At 58.4% G+C, this 12873-nt stretch overlaps 1 protein-coding gene across 2 annotated transcripts in view; it reads left to right on the plus strand.

Annotated features, from left to right (window-relative positions):
- EIF3K (eukaryotic translation initiation factor 3 subunit K) overlaps positions 1–7465 on the plus strand; it is a 114474-nt gene extending 107009 nt beyond the window's left edge. The window contains exons 1-8 of one of the 2 annotated variants that reach the window (XM_075070599.1): positions 22–111; positions 3600–3698; positions 4337–4457; positions 5171–5245; positions 5795–5861; positions 6228–6305; positions 6999–7124; positions 7315–7465. In XM_075070599.1, the coding sequence (XP_074926700.1) occupies positions 80–111; positions 3600–3698; positions 4337–4457; positions 5171–5245; positions 5795–5861; positions 6228–6305; positions 6999–7124; positions 7315–7346 (630 nt within the window). In that variant the 5' untranslated portion in view covers positions 22–79 and the 3' untranslated portion in view covers positions 7347–7465. Of the gene's footprint in view, positions 1–21; positions 112–3599; positions 3699–4336; positions 4458–5170; positions 5246–5794; positions 5862–6227; positions 6306–6998; positions 7125–7314 lie in introns of those variants that run through there. The other variant, XM_075070598.1, reaches the window with a different exon arrangement.
- The last annotated feature ends 5408 nt before the right edge of the window (positions 7466–12873 follow it).

Here is a 12873-nt window from a genome sequence, read left to right on the forward strand (position 1 = left end):
ACGATAACGTTCTCTAGCTTTTATTTCCTGATTTGAACCGTCAGCGCGTTGTGTGAGCCCAGAGGGCCCCCTAGACAGAATGTTGGATCCACGCAGCACAAGGCAACTCAAGTGGGTCACTGCTTAGCAGGCCAGAGTCACAGGGGCTCAGAGAGCAGGAACTGATACCTATATAAAGCAACTAATGACCATATTCCTGGTGACTCGGGCACGGGTTGATTTTGGAGAGTGCCAGAGTCCATCCAGTTGATCTGTAAGCAAAGAAATCAGGAAAGTGCTTTGAGATCCGCTGACAGCTCACATGATTGGCCTGTCAAGAGAGATTATTAGTTATTCCAAGAGGAGTGATAATAAATAACACTTTGCACGAGTCCCCCCCAGAAATCTCCAAGGTCTTTTACAAAGTTGGGCTGGCCTAGTATCACCGTTCCTGATCTATGGAGGGGGAAACTGAGGCACAAGGAGGGGCTGTGACTTGGCTAAAGCAGCAATAGCAGAGCTGGGAGTAGAACTCATTTGACTCCCAAAAGCTCCACCGTGCTCTAGCCACTAGGCCCCACTCCCCTCCCAGAGCTAGGGAGAGAAGCCAGGTGTCCTGGCTCCCAGCCCAGTGCCCTGCCCACAGCACCGTGCTGCTTGCCTGGGGCCCTCAGACCCATCCGTGCCCAGTGCAGGGAAAGGCCGGGGGCCAGGCAGGGTGACCAGACACCAAATGTGACAAATCGGGACTGGGGTGGGGTGGGGGTAATAGGAGCCTATACAAGACAAAGCCCCAAATATCGAGACTGTCCCTATAAAATCTGGACATCTGGTCACCCTAGGGCCAGGAGTGGCCGCGGGAGAAGGGGTGTACCTAAGTCTGGGGTCAAAGGAGCGAGAGGGAAGGGTGGCACTGGGGAGCGGGACGAGGGGGGCAGGAGGCCATGCAGGGACGGACTGAGGGGTAGAGTGGAGAGGTGGCAGGTGCGGGGGACTGGGGAGCCACGGGGGGGGGCAGGGTAGGCTATGGGGCGGGGCTTGTCCCAGGGCGGGCATGGCCGCAGTGTGGGGGATGGGGCACGGCAGGCTATGGGGCGGGGCTTGTCCAGGGTGGGCGTGGCCGCAGTGTGGGGGATGGGGCACGGCAGGCTATGGGGCGGGGCTTGTACCATGGGTGGGGTGGGAGTGGGCCGCAGTGTGGGGGGATGGGGCACGGCTAGGCTATGGGGGGGCTTGTCCGGGTCGGCGTGCCGCAGTGTGGGGAAAGGAACGGGCAGGCTGTGGGGCGGGGCTTGTTCCGGGGTGGGCGTGGCCGCAGTGTGAGGACGCGGCAGGGCGGGTTATGGGGCGGGGCTTGTCCCAGGGTGGGCGTCGGCCGCAGTGTGAGGGACGCGCAGGCAGGCAATGGGGCCGGACACCGCGGAGGGGCGGGGCCAGAGGGCGGATAAGGGAGGGGCGAGGGCAGCGGCTCCGCTCTCGCTCCGGCGCCATTGCGCCCTTCCCATCATGCCTCGCGATGGGCGCGGCGGAAGCGGAACGTACGAGAAGACCCGGCCGCCCGTGGTCCTGGCCCCGCCCCGCTCTGGCCCCGCCTCCCGCGCCATGGCGCTGTTCGAGCAGCATGCGGGCGAGAACGTGGGCAAACTGCTGAGGGGATCTGACCTGGTACCGCGGGGGCTGGGGGAGCTGTGGCGGCCGGGAGGCGGGTGGGCCTGGTACATTCGGTTTGCGGGCTTGCTCGGCGCAGGTGCCTGTGTGATGGGGGGTGTGCTAGGGGAGACAGCTGGGGGGGGTGGGGATAGTAGGAGGCTGGGTGAGAAGGGGGCAGGTACCCTGGGATGGGGGGGGCAGGGGAGAGCCTGCAGGGAGGGTGGTAGGGATCAAGTGGGGGGTCTGGGTTGGATGGGAGTCCTGATACAGAGATATGGGGGCTCTCGGAGGCATGGTGCCTGCGGATAGGGGGGGCATGGGGAAGAGGGCTGGGGGGGGTGGTAAGGATAGGGGGCTGGTGGTAAGGCCCTGAATACATCAGGTTGGGGGCTCTCGGGGCAGGTGCCTGGCGGATTGCGGCGGCGCAGAGGGAGAGTGGCTTGGGCGGGAGGTGGGGATAGTGGGGGGTCTGGGTGGAGGGGCTGATCACAGGTTGGCAGGCTACATCTCGTTGTGGCAGGTGCTTGGGATGGGGGCGGTCAGAGGAGAGGGCTGGGGGGGGAATGAGGGATAAGTGGGGGGCTGGGTGGATGGGGCCTGATTCAGGTTGGGGCTCTCCCGGGGCAGAGTGCCATTGAGGATGCGGGGGGACACAGGAGAGCGGCTGGGTGTGATAGGGATAGTGGGGGGCTGAAGTGGAGGTGGCCTGATACTAGGTTTGGGGGGCTCTCTGGGGCAGGTAATCTGGGACTGGGGGAGGCAGGGGACGGAGGGCTGGGGGGATGGGGATATCGTGGGGGTGCTGGGTGGACGGGGACCTGATACAGGTTGGTCTTCGAGCTCTCCGGGGCATGGTACCCTGGAGATGTCCTCTTCTTGGGGGTCAGGAGGAAGAGGCGTGGTGGGGTATGGGGTATGTCGGGGGGCTGAGTGAGAGGGTGCCCTGGTAACAGGTTGGGGCTCATACGGGCAGGTACCTTGGGATGGGGTGGCAGGGGAGAGGGCTGGGGGGGGAATGGGGATAGTGGGGGGCTGAGTGGATGGGGCCTGATATATAGGTTGGGGGCTCTCGGGGCAGGTACCTGGGATGTGGGGGCTATGGCAAGACGAGGACTGGGGGGGTGGGGATCAGTGGGGGAGCTTGGGTGGAGGGGCTGAATACAGGTTGGGGCTTCTTCGGGAGCAGGTAACCTGGGTATGAGGGGGTGCAGAGGGAGATGCGCTGGGGGGAGTGTTGGGGATAGTTAGGGGCTTGGTGGAAGTGGGCCTGATACGGTTGGGGGGTCTCAGGATGCAGGTGCCTGGATGGGGGGCAGAGGAAGAGGGCTGGGGGGGGAATGGGATTAGGGGAGGTCTGGGTGGAGGCTGAAATGTTATCAGAGTGGGGGCTCATCGGGGCAGAGTTGCCTGGGATGGGGGGGCAGAGGAGTAGGGCGGGGGGGCGATGGGTGATAGTGGGGAGCTGGGTGTAGTGGTAGCCTGACATACTTGCGTTAAGGGGCTCTCGGATTGGTCAGGTGCTCCTTGGGCATGGGGGTTACACGAGGAGAAGCTGCTAGGTTGGTGGGATAGTGGGTGGGCGGTGTGGAGGGGCCTGATACCTAGGTTGGGGGCTCTCGGGGCAGGTTGCCATGGGATGGGGGGTGCAGAGGAAAGTAGCTGGGGCTGGGTTTTTGAGGTTGGGGAGGTTGGCCGGTGGTGTTGGCCTTGTCTGGAGGGGGTGTCTAGTATGGGCAGAGGAAGGGCCTGGGGACTAGTGGCTGGGTAGGCAGGAGTTGGGGGCCTTATGGGGGTGGAGGGGGAGCAGGGCTTGATGGACGGGGAGGTGGCTGAAGGAAATGACTGGAGGTGGGGATCTGGTGTGGGGGAGAGGCTCTCGTGTGGATGGCAAGCTGGGGGCGGCAGGGGACCTGTTGAACACTGGACCCCCCCGTGGGCCTTGCTGAGTGTCTCACCGACCTGCATTTCAGGTACAACCCCGAGAACCTGGCCACACTGGAGCGCTATGTGGAGACACAGGCCAAGGAGAATGCTTATGACCTGGAGGCCAACCTGGCCGTGCTCAAGCTGTGAGTGGAGGGGGCACCCATCATCTCAGCATCATGCCAGGGGACAAGACCTGTGCACGATCATGCAGAGCTGGGCTGGTGATGTGGGTGTGTTTTGAGGGTTTCTGGCTAAGGCTGGGCCCCACCAGTTACAGGGAGATGCCCCTATGCAGGTGCCCACCTCTGGGGCAGCACAGAGTTGCTGTGATCACTAACCACTAACCTTATGTGGCTACGAGCCTGGTGGAACCCCATCACTAGCTGGTCAGAGACATGATCAAAGCTCAGGGGAGTTATTCAGAGCTGGGCAGTTGACTAGCCGCCACCAAGGGCTGCGAGTTGAAGCTCACCAGGTTCAGATTGGAAATGGACACTTAACAGGGAGGGTGATTAGCAATTGGAACAGCTAATCGCGGGCTGTCATGGACTCTTCGTTGCCAGCAGTTTTGAAATTGGGACTGGCTGCTTCTGTAAAAGATTCTCTAGGTCAGGGAGGAATTGACTTAGGACAGTCCTGCACTCTGGGCTATACGGGGGGCAGATGAGCTCATCCTTATGCTCTATGAACGATGTGCAGCATTTCCCGATGTCTGTGGGATGGTAAACCTGGGTTTGATGGGCGCCCCAGGGCTGCTGACCTCTTCTCTCTCTGTCCTCAGATACCAGTTCAATCCTGCTTTCTTCCAAACCACCGTCACGGCTCAGATCCTGCTCAAAGCTCTGACCAACCTGCCGCACACAGACTTCACCCTCTGCAAGTGTATGATCGATCAGGCTCATGTATCCTTCCTGGCGCACTCAGCCTCTTCCTGGCATGACCCCCTCACACCCAGCAGCCTGTCCAACTGCCTTGGTCTCGGAAGGGCTCTCACCACAGATTGGGGTGGCCCAGGCCATGATGAGGTGCACGCCCTTGCTCTGGCCTCGAGAGGACCCCCCCAGAGGTGGGAAATAAGTTCATGATCCACCATCTCTTGGCTTCTGAGGGTGACAAGGAGCAAGTGGTGGTGGCTTTAGGTGATGTGAACAGGAAGCTCCTTCAGGACAAGCCAATGAACGGTGGTCAACTGAGGACGCTCATACTGACTTGGATCAGAACCAGAGTCCTAGAGAGGGAGAAGCCTCATCTCCCAGTCCCCTGAGCTGGCCTCTGCCTGTGTGTCGTTCTGTTGCGTCTGTTTCGGTTCCCCGGTGGGAGTTGGCTTTCTTGTGCTGAGGAACAGGTTACCACTTGTCTCCTCCTTCTCTCCCAGCTGGGCCTGGCCACAGGGAGCTTTAAGTGTCTTCCTGACAGCAGGGCATGGGAGGGAAATGTCTGCTCTTCGTGGAGGCACTGGGCTGCTGCACTCCATCCCCCTGGCCTGGTTCCCAGGGGTGAGCAGTAACGAGCGTCAGGGATAGGAGCGACTTGCTCTTGTGCTCTAGCCCTGCTGGCTCAGCTTCCTTCCCCTCCCCTCCCCCATGCATGTTTCCCTTGACCCCCTGCACCTCAGCAAGAAGAGAGGCCGATCAGGCAGATCCTCTACCTGGGAGAGCTACTGGAGACCTGCCACTTCCAGGCCTTCTGGGTGAGTGTCCCCTCCCCTGAGATCTTATTGGGCTTCACCAGCCTGAATGACTTGCTGGGCGGGTTTCCCTCTCAGAGGAGGTGCAAGTGACTGGAGCTCAGAGTCTGTGCAGAGCTGGGGATAAAACCCAGGAGTCCTGGCTCCCAGCCCATGCTCTAACCACTTGGCATCATCCCTCCCAGAGCTGGGATTAGAACCAGGGGTCCTGGGGCCTGTCGCTGCTCTAACCATTAGTGCACACACCTTTAATGAAGCAAAGGTTTGCAGCTGGACTCCCTAGGGGACACACCCAAGGGCTTCTACATCATGGTGTAGACTGATCAGTGGATGGGCTCAGGAGGGAATTAACCACCTGGGTGTCCACTGGTCACCTTTAGAACAACTCAAAATAGAAAGGGAGGCAGACTCCTTTCTCTGCAGCATTCGTCACTGGCCACTGAACTAGTCGGCCCTTTGCCTTGTCCCCCGTGGCCCTTGCCGTGCCCTGTAGTTCCTGCAGCTCCCTGGCTGGTGACTGTCCCAGGCTAATGCCGAGTCCTTCCTCTGCAGCAAGCCCTGGATGAGAACATGGAGCTTCTGGATGGGATCACGGGGTTTGAAGACTCCGTTAGGAAGTGTAAGTCTGGCTAATAACTTCACTCTGCCCGGTGCGCCCCGTTCCCTGATTGCAGCGTCCCCTTCCTAGTGGGGATCAAGGACCAGTGACCAAATCCCTTCTGGTGGCTGGTGCATCAGCTGGCAAGCTGGGGCTGTGGAGTTTGAGGCTGGATGTTCCTACATTGTCCCTGTGGGAGCCGGGTGCTGAACCAGAGCTTGTTCACTAGCTGTCTCTCATTGCCTTCTAATGGGGCTTGATCCACATGGGGCTAAAACCTCACTCTATCCAGCAGGTGGGTCAGGTTCAGCCCCAGCCATGCTGGGGTGAGGAGGGGCATTGGGTCATGTGGGAATAGCAACACCTGTCTCGTGTGTCTTCACATAGTCATCTGCCACGTGGTGGGGATCACGTACCAGCACATCGACCGGTGGCTGCTTGCTGAGGTGCTGGGTGACCTCTCAGGTAAGGCCCTTCAGTCCTCCAGTGCCCCCCGTGGGCTCATGGGTGCCACCTGTGCCTCCTGTTTCCTTGGCAAGTCTCCCATCCTTGCTCTGAACTAGCTCTGCAACGACGAGCATTACTCACAGCTCCTCCTGCCCCCACGGTATTACCTCATGTACAGATCAGGGCTGTGCCACTGCAGGCCAGGAGCAGACAGTCTCGAGAGGGGAGGTTAACTGACCTGGAAGCTCCTGTGTTGAGAGGAGAAGCTGTGGGCCCCGCTGAGTGACAGACGAGTGGGCCCAGGACTGAGCTCAGCTGTACTGTAGCAAAGAACAGAATCCCTTCCTCTGTCCCCTCGGCTGGGGATCTCTGCCCTCGTATCATGCATGGGCAGGGTGCCTGACTGGGCTTGGATAGGAGCCGGGGGCTCCCGCCAGCCAGCCCCGTGATCGCAGCTGGCAGGTTAAGAGGAAGAGCCAAGGCAGCAGGCGGGAGTCCTGCTGCAGACGCATGGGGCTAGAGGATGAGTTGGAGCAGCACCCCAGCCTGCCTGGGGCTGGGTTCCTGTGTCACCTGAGCTGAGACTGGCCTGGCCTGGCTCTAGCAGCCACTGCTTCCCCTGATGGTCCTTTCTTAGATGCGATCCCATCTGGCGCTAACTGAGGGGGCGAAGGCTCCGTCTGCTCAGCCTCCTGGCCCCTCTCTCTGCAGACAACCAGCTGAAGGTCTGGATGAGCAAATATGGCTGGACAGAAACGGAGTCAGGCAAGATCTTCATCTGCAACCAGGAGGAGAGCATCAAACCCAAGAACATAGTGGAGAAGATCGACTTTGACAGTGAGTGCTGTGTGCCTGCCTGGGCTCTGCGTCCGGCCCCTCGCTGGGATCACCCAGCTCTCACTGGCCCCAGTGGGGACCTTGCTGAAGTCAGGACTGCATGTGGGATCCGGCAGTGGCTGTTAATCAGTGGGTGGGGGGAATGGATCCAGGGAATGGGGATTTATTTCCATCCTTCCTCTGTCCACAGGTGTCTCCAGCATCATGGCTTCCTCCCAGTGATGGGGCCTCTGTCCCCGCCTTCCTCGCGGCTCCACGAGAACTCGCTTGGGAATTCTGTTGTTCGGTTCCTTTTTAAAACCAGTGCAACCTTGGTCAATAAAAGCGCGTTGTCGACTCTGCCTCTGGCCTGTCTCCTTTCTTCTCTGTGCAGCCTTGGACCTGGGGCTGATGATTGGCGCAAGGAATGGGCAGGGGGATTGTCAGCCAGGTGGCTCCAAGCAGCAGGGTAGGAGGGCAGGGAGCAAGGGAGGCCACTTTGAGGCTGAGAAAAGGGGTCTGCCCAGCTCTTGTCTCTGCCCCACGTGCGCTACCCTTGTCCTGGGAGGGACCCCACTGAGAGCAGAACTCAGTCTGAGGCCCATTCGGGCCTTTGTCCCCGTGCAAACACAAGGGGGCCATTTGTGGCAGGGAGGGCGAGGTGGACACAGCAGCTGCCCCTCACTGCCCAATGGCACTCAGGAGGGAAGAACTGAATGTGGGAGTGGAAATTGAAGGTTGGTAGCTTCCTACAGCCAGCGTTGGGCTACAGGGGGTGCACTTCAGGCAGGGATGCACTTGTCTGCATTGTGGGGTAGCCTGAGGCGCTAGGCATTTTGTGACACGCTTAATACCAATGCTCGTTAGCTCCAGTTCTCTGGGGGAAGCCCTACGCTGCAAATGAGAGGGAATTGGGGGGCGGGAGGGGGGTTAAGGGACTTCCCAAAGGCTGTGCAGCTGGGAAGAGAACCCAGCAATCCTGCTCCCCTCCTCGGGCAAGACTCATGCCATCAGCAGGGGTTTCACCCTGTATCCTGGGGCTCAACAGCCTGTGGAAGGAAGCAGACAGCGCCATTTCCAGTGAGGGTTAAAGTAGAGGCAGGGTCTGGTGCTGCTCCCACCTGCCTTCCAGTCCACGCTGGTTCCTTTGCCCTGCCGTGATGGTCTCCTGAGCGCTTGCTGGTACTGACCACTCACCGAATCCGGGACAAGCCGGGGGCAGAGCTGGATCAGTGTCTCCTTGGGGACCTGGGGTGGCGCTGCAGCCTGGAGCGGGCAGGAACTGACTTCATTATGGGGGTGGGGGGATTACAGTCAGGAGCTGCTTTGAGGGCTCCTGGGTTCTGTTCTTGGCTCTGGCAGGGGCATGTGGCCTGAGAGATGGAGTCAGGCCACCTGTTGCTCCGTTCCCAGGGGTAGGAGCAGTTTCCCCATGGATGACACTTCCCCTTTTCTTAGTGAAGCTGGTCCCGGGCAGGGTGTGTTGGCTTGTGGCTGCAATGCTGCTGCTTCAGGCCCTGAGGCTGGCTGCCTGCTGTGCCCAGTTCAATCCATGGGGGGGCAGCAGTGCTCTGCAGTGGGCTCAGGTGAGCATCTGGCTAGTGCAGGATGTGCGGGAGGGGCGGGTGGCTCGTTCACTCTTGCCCTGCCCATGGGCTCATCCCGGGCCTTGGGCTGCAGGCTGGTTTCTGGGTTGTGGCTGGAAGTTGGGAGGTTCTTGGTCTCTCTCTGCTCCGCTCCCAGCCAGGTGGCTCGTCTCAGACTCACCCCCCACCCAGTGGGAATTGTTCGCTGGATTGCAGCGGCAGGGTGGGGGCATCTCTGCCCCACGCTGCGTCACTGCCAGCAAACCCCTGCCTTGGCTGGGTGTATAGCTAGCAGAGGCCGAGACACCCCCTAGCGACCCCCGTGCTGCAGGTGATGAGGTTGCACTGCGGCAGAGCCCCTGACCTCGGGGGTGGACCCCAGCCACGCAGCAAGGGACTGAAGACCCACCTGGGCATGGTTCTAGTGTGCGTGAGGGAGATGCTGACAAGGTTGGGCCAATCCCCAGGCTGGAATAGGGGCCCTGGCTTTGCTGCAGACACACTGGGCTGACACAAGCTTTGTCCAGCTCTGCAGCACAAAGGCCTTTTGTCTGCTGCTTTTTATAGCTGGCACCGGCCGGCTTCACCAGGAGCATTTGTGTCCTGTTGCAATGTTGAATCTTCCTCCCGTTGTTTCCCTCTTTCCCTCATGCCAGGGTGAAGCTGTATGGGATCCAGGACAGCTGACTGGCTCTGGCCCAGGGCTTATCTCCTTGTGTTCATCTCCATAGAGCACTGTGCTGTCTCCTCAGCTATGGGGTGAAACGGGAAAGGCAGCAGCTTGATTTTGCAAGGTGAGGGCACCAGCAGGTGGGTGTTATAGGGGTGAAGTCTCGCTGGCTCAGAATAGGTGGGCTTATGCGGGCGATAGGCTATCCCAGCCCCCAGGATCCTGCCTCTGCGATCAGCTGGTGCGAACATTCCTCCAGCAAGAATGCAGAGCGCTCTGGAGGGGTAAGGGGAACAAGCTACTGGGATTTGTTTTCCTGAGGCTGGAGAGATGTTGGTAAATGGCACGTGGACTGGGAGAGTGTGGGTGTGTTTGGGGGGGAGAAGCAGGGGGGACGGGCCAAGGATCCTTTGTGGTTGCAGCATGAAACTGAGGGCTTGATCCCGTCTCGTCTGCACCCTGGGGGTGTAGCATGTGGGGAGGACAGCAGGCTCAGGCCTAGGCACGGAGAGTTGGAGACCTGTCTCATGGTACTTAGCGTGACGGCACGGGGGCTGCGCTGATACATGGGGTTTGTTGTGGCTCATACTTACACGAGGGCTCCAAACCAGCCCAGGTGCTCCACTGTTGGCACGGGCCTACGGGATCTTTAATGACGAGGAGAGGTCAGGACCTGCAGCGCTTCCAGTCCTGCTCCTATTGCAGGGCCGTCCCTGGCCAGGGCTGTGTAATGGTGCCCCTGCTTTGGGTGGCTGTGGACAGTGAACTTTGGGACCTGAGCTAAAATGAGAGGCCAGTTTTCCAGGAGGCAGTAGCTGACTCTCTAGCCTCTATATGTAGCTGCTAGAGGGAGTCACAGAGGTAGGGCGTGTTAGCAGGGGTCACACTGTGCATGTGAATGGGAGTGTGTATGTACACCGGACTGAGTGTTTATATAAATGTGTGAGCTGTGTGTGTGTGTGGCTTCATTTACCAGGCCTGTTTCTCTCCCTTCCCCTGTCCTCCCATTATCCCCTCTCTGTCCCATTCACTCCCTCTCACTGGACCACGAGATGCTGGTCCACACATGGGGTGAACCCAGGTGGGAGCTGAAGGCAGGGGGGAGACATGATCCAGGCCAGGCCTGTGTGTGTCTCTGCCCACCAATTAGTCCTCTGTAAGCGAGTGATGCCATTTAGCAGAGTGTTTCTCAAACTGGGGCTCCCTGCCCAAAAGGGGGTTGCAAGACTATGGTAGAGGGGGCGTGAGAGCAGCAGCTGCTGGCTAGGCGCCCAGCTCTGAAGGCAGCGCTGCAACCAGCAGCAGCGCAGAAGTAAGGGTGGGGTGGGGTGGGGTGTGGGGGGGTGTCCTCACAAAACAAATATTTTCAAAGCGAGTCCAAGCAAAAAAAAAATTGCGAACCCCTGGACTAGCCTTTACTGCAGAACATTCCATCTGGCCTGCCCCACTAACAGGGTGGGGTAAGATGATTGTTGCATGCTGGTGAGTCACGCCCTCTCCCCCACCCCCCCGCTCTTTCTCCTGGCACTGAGAGCAAGCTCCCTCTTATGATAAATAGAGGATTTCAAGCCAGCGTCTAAATATACACGTCGCAGGAATGTTCAGCATCTCGCCATGCAGGAAATGGGAGGGCATAACCCTTGCTTCATATTTGCAGAGCTAAGGAATAAAACAAAAATGTGTGGAGAGGGGGGGAATGTTGATAGAATTTCAAAATGGAGGGGAGGGAAGCAGCAGCCAAATCTGCGGGTCTGGTTTGTGGCCAATTCCCAGCTATATTGGGGGACTTTGCATCCAAAACGAGCTTTATATGGCAGCTTTCTGGATTACATCCCCCTTCTCTCCATGTCAGCTATGATCTCACCGGACAGCACCTATGTTTACAGGCTGACCCCTTGCGCAAGGTTAAATATTCAGTGGGAAAATGATTGCAGCGGCTCTTTGGTTATCTAGGACAGAAGGGCTGCTGCACATAGGAGTTGCTCTGGACATCAAGGTGAGAGCAGCACTAGAACTCAGATCTGCCTGCTCCAAAACCCTAAGCCTTGCACTGAAGAAGAATCTCACCTAGGGGTTAGCAGTATAGGGCTTATGACACGCTGTTTAGATTCCATCCACTAGAAGGCAATAATGTGCACATGTACACACAGACACACTCTCCAGCTGGTTTATGACATACTCCCCTAGACAGCGCTCGCAAAGATAAGGATAGATCTGATCCTTGAGTAGTGGGGTCCGCAGGAGATCTGACCCCACTCCTGACTTCAGTGTAAGCAATCTGGGGCCACCAAGAGGACAGATCCCACCACTGACACCAGCGGAAGAATCCATTGCCACCTCGTGGGATGTTTCCCTTAAACCTGAATGCAATTGGCTCTGAGTGGTCTATTTTCCTCTTGCTTGAACGTGAATGCACCATCAACTTTGGCCCTTGAGCACCATTGGCTGTGATGGTTCTGGTGCCCTTTTCTTAGGAGTGAATGAAAATAAATCTCCTTGGAGTTGGTTTTCGGCCCAATTCAGCCTCCGAGATAGGCTGTGAATAGGGTCAAAGAAATACGAAGCCTGGCGCTGAGCTATTGAAACTGATAAATGAAATTAAATGTTACAAACATGATTACGTTGGAGCAGGAAGCACAAGACGTGAGCTCCCCTGTCGGCTGCTTCACGTGCAGCAGAGGCTAACTGCACTGGTTAGGGGAGGCCCTGGGGCTCCGCTCATTCCTTGCATGTTCCTCACGTCTGCCCAGGTAGCTCCGGCTCACAAGGAACAGTACTGACTTTGTTCCCGATCCCAAAGGCCTTCCTGAAGCTTCGGCCCAAGTTCCATGGGTGCCATAAGAGAAGTGGGAGCAGCCAAAGAGGCTTACTCTGTTAGTTTTCCAGATGGAAAGAAAGAAAGAGGCTGTAAATGTTTTTCCATTCCTGACGATCTGTTTTTCATTATGTCTAGGCCTGGCTCCACGCCTTCCTAGCCCAGTGCACAGATCTCCTCATCCAGAGCAGGCTGGAGCTTTGGGTTTGGTTTCACACCTGAACTGGGGCTCAGATCTGGGTCTAGGCCGTATTTGGTTTGTTTTCTGAGATACCAACTCCACGTGGCAGAAATCTCCCATCATTTGTTGTTCCTCCAGGGCACCAGCCACATCCTAGTCGGAATCAGCAATGGGTCCCTCTTTGTTGTGTAGCCAACCCAGGACTGGCCCCTAGGGGTGGAGGTGGGTCCCTCACTCCACATTTTGCAACAGGAAGGTGCTGGTTTCATCCCCTCCAATCGTTTCCAGCATGGCTTTTCCATACTGATTGGCAGAGAATTGCTCTCCTGGGAGCCTGTACTCCCCCGTTTGCCCTCCGCTCCACTGCCCAGCTCACTGAGCTGCCTGCTTGAGTTGCAGCTCTCTCCAGTGGGACCGCGCTGACAAACAAGGAGGGATCTCGAAGTGACATCTGTGCCCGTGCGGGGTGTCAAGGATCCTCTCACGACAGGGGATGAGTCAAAGAGCCTCCCCTACCC

Source organism: Chelonoidis abingdonii, chromosome 11, assembly GCF_003597395.2.
Source record: "Chelonoidis abingdonii isolate Lonesome George chromosome 11, CheloAbing_2.0, whole genome shotgun sequence".
Taxonomy (NCBI): domain Eukaryota; kingdom Metazoa; phylum Chordata; order Testudines; family Testudinidae; genus Chelonoidis; species Chelonoidis abingdonii.